This window comes from Poecilia reticulata, chromosome 18, assembly GCF_904066995.2.
Source record: "Poecilia reticulata chromosome 18, P_reticulata-male-v2, whole genome shotgun sequence".
NCBI lineage: Eukaryota > Metazoa > Chordata > Actinopteri > Cyprinodontiformes > Poeciliidae > Poecilia > Poecilia reticulata.
In genome coordinates this window covers 15205593-15229598 of record NC_088847.1, presented here as the reverse complement: position 1 = coordinate 15229598, position 24006 = coordinate 15205593, and the positions used below count along the sequence as shown (strand labels likewise).

At 37.3% G+C, this 24006-nt stretch overlaps 1 protein-coding gene across 5 annotated transcripts in view; it reads left to right on the top strand.

Moving 5' to 3' along the window:
- The first annotated feature begins 448 nt into the window (after positions 1-448).
- Positions 449-24006, top strand: part of elavl2 (ELAV like neuron-specific RNA binding protein 2) — a 46021-nt gene continuing 22463 nt past the window's right edge. The window contains exons 1-3 of one of the 5 annotated variants that reach the window (XM_008435697.3): positions 449-1109; positions 22045-22135; positions 22940-23180. In XM_008435697.3, the coding sequence (XP_008433919.1) occupies positions 22064-22135; positions 22940-23180 (313 nt within the window). In that variant the 5' untranslated portion in view covers positions 449-1109; positions 22045-22063. Of the gene's footprint in view, positions 1110-2714; positions 2891-22044; positions 22136-22936; positions 23181-24006 lie in introns of those variants that run through there. The other 4 variants (XM_008435695.3, XM_008435693.3, XM_008435694.3 and 1 more) reach the window with 4 other exon arrangements.

Here is a 24006-nt window from a genome sequence, read left to right as displayed (position 1 = left end):
AGGCGGTCTATATGCGAGCGCGGCGCTGTCTGTGGTGCTGAAATCCGCAGCTTTCGATTAGCGTATAGACGGGTTTGCGGCAGAATTACGCGGCGGATGCCTGCTGTTATTTACTCTGATGATAAATGAAGTGAATGAACCAGATAAGACGAGCGGAGAGAGGCGGGAAAAGGGCGATGGAGATGGGTTTTTGTTTTAAATAGTGTTTAATCTGATGATACAATAAAAGCCCAACACGTGAATGTAGCGCACCTTAAATGGCCATCGGGTCATTTCAGTGCCGAATGTGGGTTGAAAGTGAAGCGAATGACGCTTGTCCGTCCTTCAGTGGAGCGGTGTTTGACTTCAAATGCCATGTAAAGGGAGAAGAAAGAAAAGAGGATGAGGAGTAAACGCGCTGTCTCTTTGAGTGACTGTCTCGGGGACGAATTGCAGCTTGTGATCCAGGAGCGACGCGCGGCGCTAAGAGCCAATGGCGTTTAAGAGCCGCCGCACGCAACGAGCGGCGGACGGGGAGCCACTCCGGGTATACCTCCGCGTCCGACGCATGCTCGTGAGTAGGTTGAATGGGATGAAACGGCGAGTGCGGAGAGGTATATAGGCGCGCTGTGATGCGGCCCGCATATATTCCCCGGCAGGACTAGCTTCTTTTAAAGACAGCCTCCTCTTCCGCGTCGCTTTCCACTCCAGTGATGTGGCGTATTTGTGCGGCGCACCTGTAAAGAGCGAGACACGGGGCAGAAAGCCGGGCTCTTTTTTTTGTTTCATTATTTGATTCCTTTTTCTTTCTTCTGTTGGCTTTGGGTTTTTTATTTTATTTTTTATCTTCCCCCCTCTCCCTTCCTCCTCCTCCCTTTTACCTTTTTGTTTCGTGCATTTGCTGAAACGATATCATTCCTGTTTTTTTGATTTAATAAAACATTTTATTTTTCTCATTTTATCTTGTTTGTGTTGGCTTTTTTTTGTTATGTTTCCAAGTTTGAACTAAAAAAAAAAAAAAAAGAGAGAGAGAGAGAGAAAGAGAGCGCGGAATCCACATCATTTGACCAGGTGTTTCATTCAGAGATTGTTTGCCCCAAGGACGCCCCTAACTTTCGTTTATAGAAACGGTAAGATCTTTTTCTGCACATTTGCTCATTCGCTTCAAGCATTTTGAAATCAACCCATTGGAATAGTCTGTTTCGGTTGGTCCTTTCGGTGTGCAGAGCAGATCATCTTATTGCATGCAGACGTGACGGGGATGGGGGTGGTGGTGGTGGTGGGGGGGGGAAGGAAAGTCACTGTGGTGCATTCATGTGACGGCTGATTTTCAACTATGAACTGGAGAGCTTTCGGGTAATCAATGAGGGATTTATGGTAATGCTTTTTTTTCCCTCTCTCTCATGTGCAGTGCTGAAACATGGGGAAGAGTAATTTTGGAAAGCGGTCACTACAACAGGCTAATTTAAAACAGTTTATCTTCTAGAGGCCTTTATTAGGTGCAAAACAAACTTTGGTTTTTATGCTCCGTTTTCAAACGCTAACTTATTAAAAATGGATATTTCCTGTGTAGCTCTTGACGTGAACAAAGCTATGTAGGTTACACTCTGCAGCCTGCATGCTGTGCCACTTGGAGTTGCTGGATGAAGTTCTTGCTTTCATAGGCACATTGTGTATACTCTTTCTGAATTTCCTGCAGGTGTGACTGCACAAGTCAAGTCTATTTGTGGAAGGGGGGTAAAGGAGTGGAAGGGGGGGGGCTAAGTCACTGGAGAGAGGCTCCTTTCAAGAATGTATTCCCAATGAAATATATTAAGAATATCTGCAATGCTTAAGAGTTGATATTTGTAGTTGTACAATTGTATAGGCCAGTAGATCAAGGTACTTCATAGTGATGCACATTAGGCAACTAAAAAGTATTATTAGTAGGTGTTTTGCTGTTGGTCATAAAACTTAAAGTAAACTTAAAGCAAAATACCAAAAAAAAAGAAGCCAGTGACGTGCTATTGCAAATCAACCCATTTCTTCTTTTTTATGTCAATTTTTAAAACTAAATTTTACATTTTAGTTCAGGTTTAATATCAGACTTTGTTCTAAAACTACAAAAACAAGACCATTCATACAATAATGTATAAAAAATATATATAAAGGCATGATTTAAAATGTGTGGACGTGCAAAATAAAAAGCCTAGCAAGCATGGACAAGTAGCTGGAACGACTCTTTTTATTATTCGTAAGTGTCATGACAATAATACTACAGCACCATGCAGATGTTTAAGTTCACAACAAACATCTAACAGACACTGTACCCTCTGACAGATTTTCCATGGCACCACTGTGCAACTTCTGCTTGGTGAATTTTACAGGATGTCCACAGATGGGCAGTATAGAGCGATCTGCAATTTCAGATTTAAACTATCTGCAACTGTGTTTGTATAATCTCAAGATTGTCGAAGTTACATTTTCTTACTGAATGTGTTTAAGTATTTTACACGGATTGATCTCTAATTATGTCTGTTTAAATTCTACACAAGCTAAAAAAAAATATGGAAAACTGATTCAGTTGTAGTTTTCTTTTTCTTTTTCAAACTTTTGCTATGTTGAATTGTTAGCCGACAAAGTTGCCCTTTTGATTTTTCTTTTTTGTTTGTTTTTTTACTTTGCCAAACGAAGCGGCTTCTGAAAAAGAGACGCATTCTCTATAGAGCCTGCAGCTGCAGCTCATCATCTAGTTATGAATAAACTAGCGATGGATCCTCTGCATGGCTGCTGATTGGCTAACGCCCTGATCAGTTTATTTAGGACGTGCGCGTTCCCGCCACCGCCCCCATATGCTTCGGAAAGACTGCGACCAAACATTTGTCTGCAGGGACTTCATTAAATACCCGCGGCGCCGCTTCAACACCTCGAGGTAAGACACGTAGCAACAGTGGAGTTGAAACGGTCACTGGTGGTGGGGCTGTTCGTCTTAAGGCCGTTCAAATGGAAGGGAGTTTGCTAGCTAGCAGAGCAGCTAGCAGTTTGTGTCTACCTATCATAAGGCGTTTCATTGGCCTTATTGTTATACTCAATAAATGAGTTGCTCCTAAAGAAAATGGTGGCTAACTTAAAACTCGCGTATGACAAAACGAACCCATGTTTTAAACCAGAAAACGTAGGAGTTGCTTTTGATAACGGTCCTGCTAATGCTCGCCATATTTTTTAGTAATAACGCCACTTATAAGTATTATCCGCTCCTGGAGGTTTATGAGTAGTGTTTGTTTTTATGTTTTGTTTTTAAACATATAGAATGCTAAAATATTTATTTTCTTTGCGTTATTGGCTCTTTTTTGCGTTAACGGTAACTACTAGCTTAGTCGCAGTAGCACAGCTGCAACGCATTAATTAAACATGGCGCCTCCACTCGGTTTTTCAAACGCCAGACTCAAAATTGTTAATTTTTTTAAAATACAGCTCAGAATTGGAGCCCGCTCTATAAGTACGTTTTGTCGCAGTACTGTAGACTCCTCTACAATTTCGCTTCCTGTTTGCTTGGTTGGTTTACCAACATTTCAAGGTTAATCTATAAACAAATTATATCGTTGCGGTTTTGTTGAGTCTCTTACAAACATATTTATTCTAGTTTTGATTCAAGCTCTAATCTCTGAAAACGGTTGTCTGTTCTTCACAATTAACGACTTTATCTTCTCTCAAGCAAAAGCGTTTGAATACATGATTATATAACATTTAATTGTGATATTGAGTCATTTCTAGTTTTGGACATCAGTTGCACTGATATTCCAAACGGGTAGCTATAGCTTTTTGGCATAAAAACTGTTCAAAATGGCTCAAAGTCACAATAAGTACTGCTTTCCAAACTGTCTTGTGCAATATTATCGATGTACACACTGTAAAGCCCCCATGCGCCATAAACTCTAGACCTTGTATTAACCTTGCTTTAGTTTGAGCCAAGCAGAAATGCTAATGTAGCTACTTGGAGAAACAGCTAAAACCTTTTAAAGAAGTGTTTGTTTTTTTTTCTCCATTATTTTCAAAATTTTAGCTTTGTGTCCAGATTTGCCTTTAGTGTAAAACATTTGTCAATATATTGTTTTAAACTTCATGTGCCAGCTCATCTTAACAGCTGGATATGGCCTAAGCCAACATTTAACATTTAAATATTAAGATCATTTATCTAAGTTTGAGAAACTGCTGAGTTGCATCATTTTGAAATGGTATACATTGTGCTGCAGGTAATGGTGCTAATGTACTATCGGGTGGTTTTGATAAACAGAAGCCTAATAAAGGAAAAATATTTTAACCTGAATTTCAATGGACCATGTCACTATTTGCACTATATAACATTCTAAAGCATTTTTTGTTAAATTTGTACTCTTGAGAAATTTGTTTTGACCAACATGTTAGTGGGAATGTTAAAGGGAAAGTAAAATATTTACAAGTTCGTCCCCTGTCCACCATCTCAATAGTTTTGATTTATTCACATTTTTGTTCTTTTATTGCCAAAAAAATAAGCTGCTGGAGGGGGAAAGAAACGTGAGGCAGTAAATATATACTGCTCAAAAAAATAAAGGGAACACTTAAACAACATAATATAACTCCAAGTAAATCAAACTTCGTGAAATCAAACTGTCCACTTAGGAAGCAACACTGATTGACCCGACGAGGGTCCCCGTTGTCAATCAGTGTTGCTTCCCAAGTGGACAGTTTGATTTCACAGAAGTTTGATTTACTTGGAGTTATATTGTGTTGTTAAAGTGTTAAGTGTATTTTTTTGAGCAGTGTACAAGCAGATGCTTGACGGACTCAAACGCATACAATCAATTGCTTGATATGGTAACTTTTTACCCATGAAAGCCACAATATTCCTTTTGGACTGGGTGCCTATCGCCACCGATTCCAATGAATCTCCATGATCAATTGCAGAGGAACCGCAGATAACTAAACGCATCCAAAACAGATCAGGTGGTGATGCAGTAAATTTTAACTCGAATGACTGGGACCTCTGATTTTGCAGACCTGTCATGTAAGAGGTTTTTATTAAGAATGTAAATAAATTGCGATTCTCACCAGCAAGGACTTGAATTCAGGAAAAGTGACTAGTTTGGGAAATCCGAATACAATGATGCTTTCCTGATTCTGAATTCACATCTTTTTATATTCTACATATTTTTTATTGGGCCCTAAGGGGTCAATGAAATTATATTCTGTCCTCAAACAATTGCAAGTCATTTTTGGACATATTTTGGGAATTATGCATAGACGTCAATGGAAAAACTTGTGTAATTTCCAACACTGGAAGCACTTTTAGTGAGACTGGAAGGAAATAAAATCAGTCATGTCCTTGTATTGGCAATGATTTGGACAGTAATTTGTCATTAATTTTGACTATTATAGATGTTCCTAATCACTGACCTTTTTAGTGTTTGATGTGTTTTTCTTACCATTTTATATACTGCACTTGATCTCAATCATTAATTATGGCAGCAGTGGTTTTACCCCTCTGTCTTGGGAGTCTAACATGATAGTAATTTCAGTAAATTAGTTTTTGGACAAAGTAATTTTGACTGGGAAAAACTGCTGACCTGAAAGTGCTAAGATGCACTTTTTTGAGCACATTTTAAAGCCGGGCATATAAAATATAGTATCTTAATATTAAAATCATCTTTGGAAGCAACTGCATGGTTGTGAAATGTTATATAGTGTCTGTTATTTATGGTTTTAAAGTAGCGCTTGTGAGAGCACAAGACCTCTTCATTTTAATTAAGTTGCTGCAGATGAAGTCTCAAAGTGTGATGAATATCTGCTGTTTTTAGCTGTTTTCTCTCCCTCTATTACTGCAACCATTCCAGCTTCAGCAACCCCTATACTGCTGAGGACATGAGATAAGAGTCGCTGTCTCTGTGTATTGCGACTACGTTTGCCTTTCTAAATAAAGGCTGCTGACAGGGACTAAAATGCAGGACTCGGAGGCCACACATCACTTTTCTCTGTATGGCATTGTGTGTCGCTGTCAGAACCAGGTTAGTATGCAGGGACTGGCTGAAAAGAGAAGCAATTTTACGTCTTTTGTCCTTCCTAAATGGTCATCCGTCCCCTTTTCTTTTCATAACATGGCCTCCTCCTCTAGCGTAGTATGGCTTGTCTGGATATTGCACAAGATTTAGTCTGTTGGCCACAGGGTGGCCCTCCCTCTGCATGGGCAGATCGTCGCTGCAGGCCAGCAATGCGTTGCCCTTGAAAACACTCAGTGAATTACAACAGCTACCACAGACACAACATCTGATACTCATGGGCTTTTGTGCCTTGCAGTTTCTGTCTGCATAAAAAAGAAATGGGTTTAAAACATGACTTATTCCCTCCCTCAAACACAGTTAAAATGATTGTTTAGGTGTTGGGACGTGTATAAGTTCTTTATCTTAAACAAAATGTTCTCCAAATTCAGTTAGTCTATGGAACGATCTGCTGTAAAAGGTGTTAAAGGATTGTAGATTTTCGTTTGACATTTTGTTGATAGACCTGGTGAGTTTACAGTTTCGTCCTAACAGAAGGTTTTTTTAAGAGAAAAAAAACATTTGGTCTTAAGCCAAGCTGCACAGAATTTGACATGTTGAGAAACCGTTTACCTAGAGATGTCAGTGTGGTAGATGCCTGAGACTGGCCTTTTGGGAGTGGTGATGGCCCACAAAATGGCTAATGTTAATGTTTTTATTCCCAATATAGAAGGTATTTTTGTTTTAATTTAGAATTGGTTGGTTCTCAAAGATTATGTTGGGGCTTTAGCTGCATTTATGTGCTTCTCTCTGTTTTCAGCACATAAAAAGCTACAAAAAACCCCCGACCTACTCGGCTAGTTTGAGTCTATGGTTGATTTGCTTGAAATGGCACGTTTTAAGATCAGTTGAGTACATTCTGTGTTGATTACCTTGTAGATAGAATGAGGTAATACGACACTTTGGCTACCAAGCAAATGTAATTAAAGTTGCAGACATAAAATTATTAAATTCATGCTGCTTGAAAATAAAATGTAATCTACATAAAAATACAAATGGATGTTTATGGACTGCACAAACAATGTGACTTTGATTTATAGCTCTTTGCTCCAGCAGCCAAACGCCATCAATGCTTTAATTTCCTTGTCACAGAATTTAGACCTTTTTTTTAATGCAGGATTGTAAACTGCAGCATTTGCCTCTGTACACTTAGTGTGTGGGTAAGCAAGTCACATCTGTGGTTTTAACAGATATTTTGAACTTTTACTTGTGGGCTTTTAGTTTTCAAGGACAGGTTGTGCACAGTGTATGCACTCTGGAAGGTTTTCTTGCTCTGCAGCTTGTCACGCATAGTTGGTCAATTTAATTCTCTGAGGAGCAAGTAGCTGGGATTCGTACCTCCTCACTTTGAGTGCTCTGAGTCACATTGGTACATCTGATCTCACTGTTATCTTCATGGTCAACATAAAATTGTATAAGTAGTCTTATGTGAATTGGCTTTTTTGTTAAAAAAAGAATTGAGGCTTATTTTCACTTCCCTGTCTTGTGTTAATCTGGAAATAAAGCACCTTTTGGCAAATATTTCATCTCGTTTTCTGATGTACTGCAGAATCTTTACTTTTGTACAGCTATGTTTTCATACTCTGGCATGCAGTTTTCACTTTTTAGGTCAAAGAGCTTTGTAAATCCTGGCTGTGGAATAAATCTGAGAACCTGTTAAACATTTATAATCTTGATTATAGCTATTTTTTACTTTTATCTGAAGGGGAAGGTACATCGGGAGTACTTTAAGGTTGCACATTAAATGACTCCTTTAACACAGATTGGATATCATGCTGAAGTATGCTGAAACTGAAAAACTTGTGGATTTTAGCCAAATGCACTTCCTTATTTATGCCAGCAAGTGGCATAGTCTACCAAAAGAAACTTGGTTTAATGGAATAAAATTAATTATGCCGTAAAATGCATCTCTTTTGGCGTTGTCCTTATAACGGTTACATCGTGGGTCGTACCTAGATACTTTAATCTCAAATTAATCTTAATATTGAAACCTTTTTTTTTACCTTAAAATTTGAACAATTTAAGGTAAATACAACCATAAAACTATCAACTTGGTGTAGAAGAGCTACGCGCGGTGGAATATTGTGGAATTTGGGTCTATGTTTCTTTCAGGACCATCGGCACTCCTGAGACTCTCCTGGCTTGAAAAGGATCGCTGGTCAAACATATGTTCCAAGGCGGGAAGTAATGGAGGCATGTTTATTTTTTTATTTTTTGGACATCTTTTTTGTGCATTATCCTTCAAGTGAAACTATTAAACTTCTGCAGTGCATTTGGGGGTGTATAGTCTAGAACCATAAGTGCACTGTTTTCAGAGGTGGTTGGTGGGCCTTCCCGTCATTCATTTGTCTTCCTGGTGTCGGCCTCTTGGACTTCACTGTGCATAGTATCAAGACACGACTAATAGCCCTCTCCTCTTGAACATCACTGTTAACCACAGTGTTAACAGGCCTTCACTTTTGACTAGTTGAGTCGTAGAGCTGCATATGTGAAATGCTTTTTTACCCTCTTTGCATGAGCTGTCCTCTATGAACTCCCTTCCTGCTAGAAGAAAAGATTGAGGCATGTCCAGCATGTCCGTCCTGCCAATTTTGTTTCTGTCACAATATAAATTGTTAAATACTTCAAGTGATGGACAATATTCCATATTTTCAGCTTTTTCTCTTTTTGTAGGGTGAGGGGAGTGGATTTTTTCATATATATTTTTATTACTTTCCTTTACAAAGTGACTACATTAAAAAAAATATTAATGTATAAGATACAAAATCACACATGGTTTAATGTGTCAAAGAAAATACAAAATGGATAAGTAGTTTAGCTAACAAAAAACTGTCTAAAATGAACCACCAAATGGAAATAAAAATACTTGAATACGCAAACTGTTGTGGTTTGATCAACATTAGTTTCACAAGATGTAAATATTTTTTTCCCTTCATGATTTCTTTTTAAATACATGTGCAAAACAAAGAGTCTTTATTTTTAAAAGTAAATCCTTTCAAAATGCTTGCCACCAAAATCATCTGTTTTTATGCCATGTTTGCCTTCACCTTTTCAACTTGAATTTCGCTGCATAGGTGATGGGGTAATGTATTTGTCATGAAATTAGCATATCACTGTAAAATTTATTTTCCCGGGCAAGTTTTTTTTTTTTTGAATGGTATTGCAGTGAATGACATATGGCCCAAAAATACTTTCAGTGAATGTCATATCGCATTACTTGCAGAATGTGATATTCTTATTGGTTAATTCAACCATTTGAATCGTTGGCTGCATCTAAAATATGCAGCTTGCAGGACTCTGGACCATATTCTAAGTAGTGTTTTTTTTAATTTGATTAAAATGCTACAATCATTGTTCATTAAGACCTTATATGGATAAATTAAAATATGAACAGTTTCAGTGTCCTCCTAGATGTGGTGTTTTGACACCAAAACTTGTGTTTAAAGTACATAAGGTCTAGCGTTAATCTTTTACTTGAAATTAACATCAATATATACTTGTTTTATCATTTTGGCAGTATAGTATCATGTGAACATCTTGCCGTTTCAGAAGTAGGATGACTTGCCTTGGAATATTTATGAACATGCATTGTGATTTTCACCATGCCCATCAAAGTTGGACAGTTATATGTCACACTCCAAAAGAGTTGAGTAGGCTGTAATGTTTATCAGTAAATTTTCCTGAAATCATCCATGACTTTGCAAAAATTTTTCCCTCCTCCCCCTCTTCCAGCATAGATGCAGTGGGATCTGAACTAATCTCTAATTAAACATGTTACATTTGACTGCCTCCTAAAATGTTCTACTCCTTGGGGTGAAAATGTGGAGGTGGAAAGAATGAGTATAACTAAAGAACCTTATGGTTTTTCTCTAACCTGGTTTCTGAGGTAAACTATAAGGCTATGTCTCTGTGGAACAAGATGCTCTGCACTCTGATGCCGGCATTAAGACGATGCTGTAGGCTGGCTCCACACAGTGAAAGCCTTGACTGAGTTTTTTTTGTTTTTGTTGCATTTTTTTTTTTTTTTTTTTTTTGGAAAGGGGCGTCTCGCCAAGCTTGCTGTTCCAAGTGTTTATCTAATGAAATATTGCTGCATTGTGGCAGTATCTCAATTGGAACAATAGCCTGTGTTTGTGCTTAGAATAAAAGGAAAACCATAATGAAGACTGAAGTTAACAATATGTTCTTCTTGCCTGATTAACTAGATACCATGAACACGAAAGAAGCTGCTTGAGTAAATGACTGCTTAGAATAGTAAATCTTTGGCTAAAAACATTTTCATCTGTACTTCATTGTTTAATATGGGATAGAGAAGTTGAAGACTTAAACTTTGCTTTTAAATCCCCTACCACCAAGACTGAAGAATATTGAGTAAATATTTACTTGCAATGTTATTGTTGAAAATTGCATTAGACATTTTCACTTTTCTATTATGACGCCTGTCCCACTCTGATCTTTAACATTCCATCAGTGGTGGGAAGTAACGAAGTACAAGTACTTCGTTACTGTACATAAGTACAATTTTCGTGTATCTGTACTTTACTTAAGTAGATTTAATAATGGATACTTTCTACTTTTACTCCACTACATTTTACAGTAATATCTGTACTTTCTACTTCACTACATTTCTACAAACTGTCGCGTTACTCGTTACATCCAAGTCGCGTTGCTCTTTTTTTCCGTTAAAATGTGAAGTTTAGGGATTTAAGGTGGCGCCGTAAAATCCCAGCAATAACGTGACTTAGTGTCTGTTGTCACCCATCGGCTCCACCTTTACTCGCAAGCGGAGATCCAGACATGCGCAGTGGTTTCCTCTGAACGGGAGTAATATAATAGCGCTGCATAAATCATAAGATATGGTGACGTGTAAAATCAGCAGCACTTAGCTTTCACAGACGGTGGGACGTCCTCCAATTTTTAGCGTCACTTGGAAGGAAAGCTTAAAGAAAGGTAAGATCTGTGGACGTGATGCTAGCAAAGCTAGCTGTATTGACTGAAACACATGTTGCATCTGCGATGAAAAAAAGTTGTCACTCATGCACTGAATTACTGTGTGGAGGTGTTGACTGAGGTGTTGCATATATGGGACAACGCTGTGACCAAAGTGCAATATAGTAATATGACATTCATGGACCATCCGATTCTTCTGGACGGATCTTGACCAAGTCCTATAGTGCTGAAGCCTCACTGAGAGCCGTTCTTTGTTCTTGTAATGCTCTGCGTACACTGCAGTAGCTATAAAGCTATTTTATTTCATTAAAATATCTTTATATTTAATTGGCGAATAAATAAAACAAGAACGTAGGAACACAGAGCATGCTCATTGCTCTTTGTTTTCGTCACCTGTCATGGTGGCAGACTTTGGAGCAGGAGGGAGGATGAGAACAGTCACGGTGCTCCTCCTGCTTGGTTACTTCTTGCTTATTGAGCCTTAAGCAGTGTTGATAGTTGAGCGTTGTTAATTGCTATGTTTAATGGTGCAGACAATTATTATTTCTGACATTGGAAATATGGGCAACCGCACAGGGCGTTATTTCTTTAGGGATGGCAGGAGACCGGTGTATTGTGGCACAGAGATGAAAGCAAAACAGAATGAAGAAGAGTTTGAATTGTCACTGGTTAAATTTATTTCAGCTCTAAGTATTTAATATCTAGGTGTTTTTATGGGAAAGTGAATCTTTCAGATCAATTTGAGAAGCAGTTTTGATAGGTGCACTAAATTTTATTGTCATGTAGCATGGGGTGCTGGTTTTGATTTGGTCTTGGGTTCAGTGGTCTCTGCTACGAGGCTCCTTGGTTCCATGTCCTCCTCTGCCAGTTGGATTTCTTTCAAAATAAATGTGTGGCAAAAAAAGTGAAGTTCATGTTATGTTAGGACAAGAGACAAGATGTTTCCATCCCTGAAATTATGATGCATAGAATCACATATCCAAGTCTAAACTATATTACAGAATAAACTCAATAAAAACAGGCTTTATCTGTGGCATTGTTCATTAAAATGGCACATTTCTGATGTATTAAAATTAAATACGATTGGTTCACTTAATGATGTTAGTAATTAGGCAATTCATTCAGCAAGTACTTTTACTTTTAATACTTAAGTATTTTTAAAAACCAGTACTTTTTTACTTTTACTTAAGTAAAATGTTAATGTGGTACTTTGACTTTTACTTAAGTACATTTTTGTCTGTGTATTTGTACTTTTACTTAAGTAAGTTTTTTGAGTACTTTCTCCACCACTGCATTCCATGCATGCATCATAGGTGGGTATTAAGAGCACTTGGATGTCCAACTGGTCAAAAATGTCACCCATATCAACAGCAAGGGTGCATGACTCTTGAAATGGAATATCCTACCAAAAATTGCATCTAAGCAGTTTTTTTTTTTTTTTTTTGCAATTGCTGCCTTGCACACAATGATACTGCAATTTGATATATTGTGCAGATTTATTATAGTTTATAATAAATGCAAAACCAACATTTGTTGTTGTGTAGAGTGACTGGAACAATTTATGTCTTAGGTGTGAGGTGTGTGCAAATGGTTAACTTTTCATTTTGACATTGGAAAAATATTTGACTTGTTTGGCATTTTCAAATGTGCAAGAATGTTCTAGTTTTCTGTTGTCCCTCAACTGATGTATACATCAGTCCCTTACAGTGCAGAACCAATGTGCTATGGGATCTCGTTAAAGTTTCATAGAGATCGCAGAAAGAGGAGATGACTGGCAAAGCATTCTCCTGACTGGTAAAAGCTGATGCTTTGTTAGTGCATCACATCCTACCTGGAAAAGCAGGAGATGGCTATGAAATGGTGGTGAGATTACAAACACCTGCGCCAACTGCAGCAGTGGTGTTTGGCAATCAACAAGGTTGGAGTCTGTTGAGATAAAAAAAACACCTGGTGGTGTCTGCACCGCTGTCCAACACAACTCTGCAACCTCTTGAAATTTAAATGGCTACATTTTTATAAAAAAAAAAAAAATACAAGAAATGGTAAAACTCTGAAGCACTTATTGTAATGTTAAGGTTCTGAAAATGTTGCTAAATATGTAAAAAGTAATTGGAGCACACAAACTTTATGTTTAAAACAAAGCAGGAATATTTAGCTTCATTAACACTTTATCTTCACTGCTTTATGGGGCCAGTCCAAAATGATAGGTTTTGACTCAATTGAAAAGATGAAAATGTACATGGTTTACTTCACTTTGTCTAGCAGAGGAAGGGGCAGCTATTTCAAGTTAAAAGGAGTGGATTAGACTAGTGAAATATTTTACAAGTTATGTGCCGAGCAGTAAACAATCCAGAGCACAGTATTCAACTTTAATACTGTTAATGGAATTGGCATTGCACTTCTGGGTATAAAGTTTTCTGTGGGCCCCTGTAAAAATCAAGCATCCAAAATAACAACCAATAAGTGCCAATGAGCCTAATCTACTTTGTATCATTTAAAATAAAAACCAGTTGAATTTTTGAGATCCAGGGCTATAGTAATTGGGTTCACAATGTTGAGGTAGAATTTTTGAGCTTTAGCCTGATGTCCAACTCGGGCCTTGCATAATGTGGGTAAGTTCTCGGCTAGATTGTAATCTTTCACTATACCTTCTTGCAGCTCTTAGTGCTACAGCTGTGAGAATGGAGTGTCGAGTACCAGTAATTCCGAAATTAAACTACACTTGGAGACAATAGTTTAAGACAGAACATTGTTCTATTATCCAACTTCAACATTTACTTTTCGTAATTAATCTCTAATCAAATTTGTTGGGAGTCATATTGTAGGTAGATTGTGGTAATATCTGAGATTAGTGGTGGACAATGTGGTAAATGTATTCCTCTTCCTACAGAAAAATAAATCACACTGAATAATGGATGGCCTCCATGTTATCAGGCTAAATGATTCTCGGTGCTTTTCCGAGGTTCATCTTCTCTGTAAGGAAATCTTGTGTAGTTAAAGCCATTAGGGTTAAAGCAATCTACATTATTACTCTTTGTTTGTGCTGTAGTTGTTCTCTGGGTTCTGACCTTGGTTTAAGGACATGCGTGTAAATCATGACTCATGTTGTTGTGTAATGCATTGTCGGTTGTGCAGTCTATGAAGCCTACATTCAGAACAATGAATACTACAGTATGGACCTCAGATTTTTCTGTAAATTGGCATGATTCTTTGTAATAATCAATCTGTCTCCAATTGTCAATATTTCCAGTTTTCTCTATATCAAATAAGCATTTATACTTCTGCAGCTTCACCCAGATACAGTCCTGCTGTTATGAACAGTCAGTGAAGTCACCAGAAAGTTTGCAGGTTGAGATGCTGAGTTAAAATGCTTATGAAGAATACTAAAAGACCTCAACAAGAACAGATGATGTTTGGTCGATGATACAGTGCATATAAATCACACTGACTGTTATTGCTTTGTCCCTTTTCTTCTCTTTGAAGGTGCATTGGGAGCCTGATGAGCTTATATTAACTTTGAGTTATCTGTCTCTGCAGCAGTCTGCTTCAAGAAACTCTTTTTAAACTATAGATACTTTAGATGACATAAAGTCTCATAAAATGACCATGTATGGCTGTTTTTCAAGTTGCCAAGTCAGATGCCTCTTTGTGGCTGAAAACCTCTCAAATGTAGACCTTGGGGTTGGATGGCATGGCTGGAAAAACTTAGCACAAGATCAGCCAATAGCAATAATTAATATATTTTAAAATTCTGAAATTCTGCCAAACTAGCTTGACCTTTTCTCTTTTGTCCAGTTTTCATGCCATGGCCTTTTTATATTATTTTTTTTCTTAAACACTTATGAGGCTATGATGTTGGAGAAACCTTAAATTGCTGTTGTGCAAGTTACCCAACAGGTTGTTGTTGGGTAACCAAAGAGTGACTGAGTGAGTTAGTTGTTGCTGTCCACTTTGCTTAGCTGACTGAGATGTTGAGTGGCTAAAACCTTTCCTCTGCCTATATTTCCCAGAGGTGCTGTGTAGTTCTGGGTTGAAGTTCAGCAAATATATTCTATAATATGTATTATCTATTGATCTTTATCACGTGTATCACAATCAGAGGTCGCGTTAACAGATTATTTTCCGTATTTGACCGCTTTTTTTTTTTTTTTTTTACGAGGAAATTTGAAGTCCGTCGGTCATTTTGACAGGTTGTATTTAACACCCTTGACTGGTGCACATGCACAGACATTATAAACTTTACGCAAAGAGTTCATCGCAGAGGCAACTAAAATCAATCGATAAAAAAAAATCCTTTCTGAATATCACCTAATGAACACTGAACTAATTGCATCTTTCTGACCGGGAGCTGATAGTGTGTTCAAGAGTTAGGGACTGGACGTTTTGGAGCACGTCTGGTTAAGAAGCGCATTTCAAACCTTTGGTTGAAATGGCATGTTTAATTTCAGTCTCCAGTGCATACAAAACAGAAAAAAAGAGAATGTAATGTTAATCCATTTATAGTCTAAACAGAGGAGCTGACAGTTTATCTTGAGGAAATAAAGGTGCAGAAGTTAATTAGACCATAACGTGCAGTGCGCTACAGCTGCAGAACCAATGCGGGCTCCGCCGCTGCAAAGAATTAAGCTTAACTCATCCTGCGGTTTCAATAAAAGGAGCCTTCTTTGTTCACATTACCCTCCCGCGCCCAGAAGGAGAGCGGCAGACCTAACATTTGTCCATTTCGGGAAAGCGAAACCACGCAAAAACATAATCCTAAAAGCGCACGCCCAGACTGTGCACAGGGTAAAAAAACTTGCAGAGTTCAATTGATCGGTTTGGATCAGACAGATCCAACTGACTGAAGTAGTGCATATTTCTCTGAAGATGCAACCAGGAGGAATTTGTGAGGGTGTGCGTTCAGATTCCAGCGGGTGAAGTGACCTTAATTTAAGTGGAGTTGTTCGATTTCATTTATTATATTGGAACCACAGTAATTTTTGTCACTACGGAGAAAAAGTTAGATGCGGTCATCTGCTTATGTGCGATGGGATCTGGTTTCGGTTAAACTAGGTGAATATTGACTAAACCGCATAAAAATGTGGCTAAATAGCTGATATGATTATAATTTGACTGGTAAAAATGGTACCGACCGACCGATTTTTTTTTTTTTTTAATACCGTCAGCCAAGATAACACAAAAGTCTGGCACGGCCTCTGATCACAATATATATTACTGATTTATTGTCTAGCTCAAAGCTTAATGGAACTTTGTCTGAAATAAGTCATATTTCAAGCAAGTAACACCATATCAGATCTTGAGAGATTAGGTGTTCTCTGAAAACAGATTAAATTCTTTTTGCTCTTGTCCATGCATATTTTTAATTTGGCTTCATAAACTAGCTTTTAAATGGTATAAAATTGTTTTTTAATAATCATGGTAAAATTAAGAATCAATAATTTATTAGTAAAATGTACATAAATACACTTATTTTAAATCACTAAAGAATGCCGCGATTTGTGATCAACAATCGACTGCCGCATCTTGGATGTGTCCAACCTTTAAAAATGTTTAAAGTAATTGAACATTTAGTTGAATGTTTTGGTCTTGGAATGGTTTGGTTTGTTTGCCATTCATGATCTGACTCTGCAGACCTATATTGCAATGTGTATTGCTCTTTAAAACAGTTTTCAGTCTGCTGGCTGCATTTGGTGCTTGAACTAAAAGCTGTTGGGATATAGTAGTCAAGGTTTCACCCATTGTATTGTAAGACTGGTGGGCCACCAGGCTTTTCTTGTTCTCCCTCCCCCTCAGGCTAAGCATTGATTATTATAGTTTTTTTGTTTGTTTTATACACCAGTAACAGCAAAGATGGACTAAAGAGTCTCATACAAGATAGTATGATCAATATTTGAACACATAGGAAGACTGAGATTTGGTCTATTTTTTTCGCTGCAAGCACTGTCCAAATGCTAACAACTTTGGTGAAAAAAGTGACAGGTTACATATAAAGCATCACTTTAAATGGAATGAAATGACTATAAAGCATTTAAGACTTTATAGTTGATGTTATTGTTAATGTCTTGTAGTAATGCCTTGCATGCCTCAGATTTATATTCACTTATTTGAAGGAACTGTGGTGACCTTTAGCATATTTCATATTTTGCGCAATACTTCAAACATGGTAGATAAAAGTTTTACACATGCTCAAGACAATCCTCTCTGATTGGATGAGGTGAAATATAGAGAGCTGTTGAGGATCGCTGTACCATGGAAGAAGATTTAAATCCTAAAATGATTTCAGCTCACATCTGTTACCTAAAGATAAACACAATCAAAGCACACTTTGGTCACAACATTGTGACATAAGCACAATCATTTCAGGTTTTTTTTATGGTAAATGAGAAAAATTTGTCACATTACACAGCTCTGTGGTTTTCAAGATTTTTTAAAAATGCAATCCATTTGCAAGACTAGGAGGCTGGTTCAAACTTTACACATTACTATATTTTAACTGGAAACCTGTTGATTCAATTATGAAGCATGAGCAGCATTTTTATTCAGATTTGTTGTCAATGAAGTATGTTGTTGGTGTGAATCGCAGACACTTTTGTTTGTCCGCATACAGAACTAATCTGAGATTGCCTAGCTGCAGAAATTGCTATCTACATACGCATGCAAAAGGAAATTTCTGCTGTTGGTGGCAAATAAATTAGATGCCACAACTTGAAATGATGGCTTCAACTCACCAAATTTCTTAAAAGCTGATGTGCAAAATACCGAATACCACAAATGTTTATAATTGGTGAAGTATTTTCATATCTTTTAATGGAAACTTGGGGAACTACTCTCAATAAGATGTCAGGATGTTGTATATGCCATGGTACAGATTTAAATATCTTTGCTGAGGGGGGAAAATGTTTTAGGTTTTTTTTTATTATTATTTTGGATTCCACACAATCAGACTGTGATCTGAGCTGTTTGCCAGATTTCTGATTTAACTCCTAAGAAACTTGAAGGCTGTTGTCTCTGTATGAAGGTTTGCCACTCTCAGGAAGTATACCAATGATCCAATTGAAAAGAACACCATTTTCATTTTCAGTATTTACTGTAGAAGAAACAAACGCTTTTTCCTTTGGTCCTTTTATAGCAGAATTCATTTTTTATGCTGATAATGTTTACTTGTTGGTGCACCTTTATTGTATTTGAGTAATGAAAGGTCCTGGGGCTGCAAGATATATAAAACATACTTAAATAATATTTTAAGTTGCTGAAACGGATACTGTTGCTGAAAGTTCAGTTAATGATTCACCACATTTCTTGACTACCTTCTGATGTTCAACCATAATTTGAGCTTTTCTGCTCTGCCACTAAGAGAAGTCTGTCCAACTCTGCATGTATGGCTCTTGGAACATATCCTACCAAATATTTCTAATGTTTTGCATTGCAGTATTGCATGCAGTGGCATTGTGGTGTCTCTTACAAGTTAAGCCACTTAGCCGCTTATTTCCTTCCTGTTTGAAAGACTAAACGAATAATTTTAAAAAATCCAGGAAAGTGGCATTCCCACGGTTTATGGCCTGGTTTTGTAAATGTGTGATGAAGACCCTCACCACTTATCACACCCCTAAAATTACTGCCTTGATAACACATGTTTGCAAATGCCCGCAAATTTCACTAAAATGTTAAGTTCCCTCTGTATTAAGATAAGTACAGATGTACATGAGGAAATGTTTTCAGCTTTATGCCTCCCACACTAGAGGCTTCACACTTTGAGCTGAGCTTTAATATGCAACATTTTGAATCTAGAGAAATGGGTACATCGGTTTGAATGATATTTCGTATAACAGCTAAGAGCTTTGTTGTAAATGCTAAGAATAAACATTAAAATGGTATAATCCTAAATGCCAGTCACCTAAAATATATTTCCCCAGATGGAATTGATTGTGAAGCCATGTTATTAATCTGCAAATTTCAGTAAATTTTATCTTTATCGTATGACATTCCATGGAAAACCTTCAATGCAGAGCCATGTTCAGAATTTAATTTTTTTGTATTTTTTAAAGATGAAGCAAATGTGGGTTGGTATGTGACTTGAGTAATGTTTTTCATTCTCTTAGTGCCGTCAGTCACCCTCGTGTACACACTGCTCAATATGCTAATGGCAGAGAAACAACTTACCATTATAAGAAAACTATCTGCTGTCATTGGTGGTCATTCTTACTAGACTGCACATTCATGATATTCTCTGTTGTGGGAAAGAAGCTGTAGCAAAGCAGAGAGCAGTGGAGATGAATGAGTGTTTACACGAGGATGATTGACATCACTAAGACCCTCCTCTTGCCTCTGATTGTTTTTTGACAGTTGTGTATTTCTGTAGATGGCACTAAGATCACAGGGAGTAGGTGGAGTTTAATTTTTTACTTTTATCTATCATGTTGTACTACTATGACATAGTGACAGATATAAAAAATATTTTAAAAATTTTAAGTTACATGCTGCAACTCTAACACAAAATTAGTTGGTATTTAAGCTGCATGATCTGAGTCTTAAAAATTGTAAGCAAACATTGGTTTAGATGTTGGTATCCAAACAGAACTTTTTTCTTTTTTTTTTTTTTTTTTTTACTTTTCAGGGTATCTTTTAAGAAGTATTGATTAGGATCATTGGTTTTTGCCTGTTCACTTGGCAAAATCTGTTTTTTGTGCTTGAGTAAAGAAAATCAATTGGTGTTTGAGTTATGACAGGCTGACATTTTCATCACTTCTAACCTCCAAGCTGAAAGGACTGGAACTTTGAGAACAACTTTAAAGCAGCTACCATAAAAGCTTTAATTTGGCTCTGCTCAATGTGCACATAACATCCCACTGAATGCATTTTACTTTTAAATTGTCATGAATCTCTTTATGAAGTCGATTTTGTGTAAGAGGCGCACACATGTTGCTGCTTTTGTGTTTCTTCAAGAAGTAATCAGTGTTTCTGACATTCTGATACATTTAATTTCTGGCCTCTTTTAATTTATACAGAGATCTCTGCAAATTGCTTCCCATGAGATGAAGTTGTGCTTGTTTGTAGCTGGATGCTGTTCAGTCACAGGCAGAAATGTTCTTAAGGTACTTTGAAGACAGAGCTCACTAATGCAGCATAATACTGTCTTGACTCCAAAATGGTTCTTATTTTACTCCGTTTTAGAAATTTATTTTTATGGTCCCTTACTGGTTAATTGGTGCTTTCTGTGGTAAATGTGGTGGTGGAGGCAGGAGAAAATTCTACATCTGCATGTTGCATGGCAGTTAAATTACAATTGCATTATTTTGAGGCTCACAAAGGTTATTTCATGGCTGATTTGCTGGTATTCTATCAACAAATGTTTTTGACTTTTTGACAAATCACTGAAATGTTACATTGGCACATGAGTTTACTGTACAAGAGCTTTGAGTACACCTAATGTTTTGCAGTATTGTACAAAATTTTAAATTCAAATGTACGTCGTTGCAGGGTTTCCCCCAGAAAACTTAAATGCAGTGGCGGGGAGGGCAGTCCACCAGCAGCCCTCTGCATATTGTTAGAAAATGTGAAAATTGACAGGATACTTGAAACTAGGACTAGGTAATTATGTGGTATTGGAACATGTTATTGACAACTATTAAACACCAACCATTTAAGGCAAACATACAAAATTGCTGGTAAAATAAATACCAATTTGTAATCAGATTGTGGATCTTGCAACAAGTGATGTAATGGCAGTCACATTTAAAAGTAAAATAAATTTAACCTAATATTAACAATGAGTTGGCATATTTAAATGCTTAACTAAATATTATAAGGTACAAAATTCAAGTGTTTGAAGTTTTCTTGTGATTTTCTAAATCTTTCTGCCGGTCAGGTTCTGGTTTGCTGGTTGTGACTGGTTCTTTATTTGAGCGAATGGCAGCATTTGGATGAGAGACCTGTCTGACTGGTAGTGTTGTTTATGTACATTAGCTTTATGTAGTTGAAAGCGCAGGCATAGCAAAGTACGTGCCTGACCACTTGCTAGACAAACATGGCAGAAATATAATGCCACACATTATTCTTTCTTTACAAAGATGTATGCGCTTGCATCAGTCTCACTGTTCACTCAACAGAAACCTTTAAGAGCATTTAGCCTTCATAGATTCGCTTTGAGGCTTGCGTTGAGCGTGAGCTGAGCAAGCGTTTAGCCTGTTATGCTTGTTGTGTACATGGGTACAGTACTCTGAAAAAGCAGTAGTCATAGAAGGATCATATAAATACTGCTACAGGCGAACCTGCTCTGCAAGAGCACCATAAGTAAAGCCTGGCAGTCTGGCATGCTTACAATACACTGGGGGAAACCTTTAGTTGCTTTTATTTAAAACTGAAAAGCCACAGTTATTCCTACTGCTGATAATATATGATTACTTATTATATCACATTTTCTGATGCATAAACTTAAGGCAGACTAAAAGCTCACCAAGCTTAATGGTTTCCGCTAGAGCAGCTTTTTGTACCTTTTTGTCAATAAGCTGTTTGAGTAAAATAAGAATTAAGAGGTTATTCAAGTTATCTACTTCAGTAGACCATGCAGTAATCTGATATGTTCTTAGCTTTCAAACCATACATTTAAAATGGCATTACCTTAATTGGTGATTGGTACTTAGGTTTCCTCACGATTGTTGCTGTTTTACCAGTGGTTATTCAGTTGTGTTCTGAATGTTTGCAAATTATATTGATAAAATGTGCAGATGTTGAGATGTTTGTCAAATCACTATTGGATTAGTGTTTTTTTTTAATTTTTTTTATCTGCTTCAGCGTGCTTTTTGTAGAAAGCTGATCACTTGCCTTTTGTCCATGTTGAGATCAGATTTTTCTTAGCTCAAAGCTTTTGACGTCTTAAGGCAGGTCTTGCATAACTTCTGACTGACTTAAACATCTTGTTTTTTTCCTTATTGAAGTGAATGTGCATGGACCTCCTGTTATAAAAATTGCCTTCTCTATCATCCTCCCTACAATAATCATCTGTTTTTTTTGTTTTTTTTACCCTTGTTTCTCTAACGTGACATACTTTTTGTGTCCACATTTTCAGACGACAACTCCAAACTAACATGGCAGTCAGACTGTGCGATGTGGCTTCTCTGCTTAGAAGTGGTTCGTGGGCGCCTGAGCCTTGGACTGGGGTCTGTGGCCATTTTTCACATCTTGAAATCATTTGGCCAGAAGGTCATTTTTGCTCTCTACTCAGGCCATACCAATGATATTGGCATTGTTGTATTCTGATGTTCAAACCAAAGTATTTCTGCTTAAATTTGGGGGAAAATTGCTCACTGTTGGGGTTGAAACTTCCTTAATGGTCAATGTTTTGAATTGGTATGGTCTCAACTTGTATCCCACTCTTTTCAAATTATATTTGTATGTTTTGATGTCTAAAGAGAAATAGATTTTTTTGGCATATCTGTGCAGATCAACTTTCTGCACATGGTGAATTTGTTAATAAAGGATGACTCTTCATACATGTTGCTGCCGGTCTCACTGATCACACAAGGGCTTTTTGTCTGCTAGTAGTAATTCAATGTTGCTTGTGGCTATATTTATTTAATTGTGCTGAATAGTCATATTTTTCTTTTTGTTTTTTGTTATAACATTAAATTTTACGTGTCATAAGGGCCTTGAAAAGTTTTTTTTTATTATTTTTTTTTTTTAACCAGCAACATCAAATCTCTCGTTCTTATGAAATTGTCAAGATCCTTTTTTTTTTAAACTATGCAATTGTTCTGTAGTGAATGTCACACTTTTTAATATAATGCACAAAAGTCATTCCGACATGTAAATTTGGTCGATACCAATCAGCCAATATTTGTTTTACTTCAACAAATTAATATCTTGACATGTGAAGAGCTTCCTTTCTTAACTGCTGCTTTTTTCTTTTATTACCAATATCAATGATGGTATTATTTACATAATTTTCCTTCTCTCTTTAGCAGGTAATTGCAACCATGGAAACACAGCTGTCCAATGGGCCAACATGTAACAACACGAGCAATGGTCCCTCAACAATCTCAAACAACTGCTCCTCGCCAGTAGAGTCGGGGAGCATAGAGGACAGTAAAACTAACTTGATAGTCAACTATCTGCCTCAGAACATGACCCAGGAGGAGCTGAAGAGTTTGTTTGGAAGTATTGGAGAAATCGAATCCTGCAAACTGGTTCGAGACAAAATAACAGGTAATGTCCGTTTTCTAGTGCTGGCTTGTTTTAATATTTCTGCTGGGGAGCTTTACTGTGTATTTTTATGCATTTGGGACATATAAAGAGGACCAGTTATGCAAAATTCACATTTTGCACGTTTTGTACTTTTATTTAGATCTCTGTATTAAAACAGCTAAAGCACTAAAGAAAGTCTTTAGTGTCTGGAAAAGGAGTTCTTTCAAAAATCTCTCGATTAAGTCACAATTGACTGCCACTATGTCATTGCCTAGCAACTCCAGCTGAGACCAGCCACTCACCTTGCAACCCAAGCAGAGCTTGAGCACGTTTGGTCAGCAGGCTTTACTGCTGTACGTATTGCAGAATGACTGCTGGAAAAGACAAGTGTTTGGTAGTGAACTTCTCATCCAGAAACTGCTGCTGCATTCTTGTTGGTTGAGGAAGGCTTAACTCAGGGGTGCCCAAAGTCTGTCCTCGAGGGCCAGCATCTTGCATGTTTTAGTTTTCTCCCTGGTGGTAGTAACAACCTCCTCAGCAAGTCAATGTTCTCCTTAGGCCTTCTAATGAGACATCATTTGACACAGGTGTGTTTATACCAGGGAGAGAACATGCAGGACGCCGGCCCTCGAGGACCAACTTTGGCTTAACTACTTTGGGTGTCCAACCATGGGTGTCCAACTTTGGACACCCATGGCTTATCTACTTCTGTTTTTGGTTCCGATTCAGGGTCAAAGATGTACAATCGTATAATACAACATCGGTTTGCAGCCATTTTCAAGTGAGTGTAAAAGTTGAGTAAGGTGGTGTGGCCAGCAGCAGCTTATTTGGATTTAAAGTGACAAGA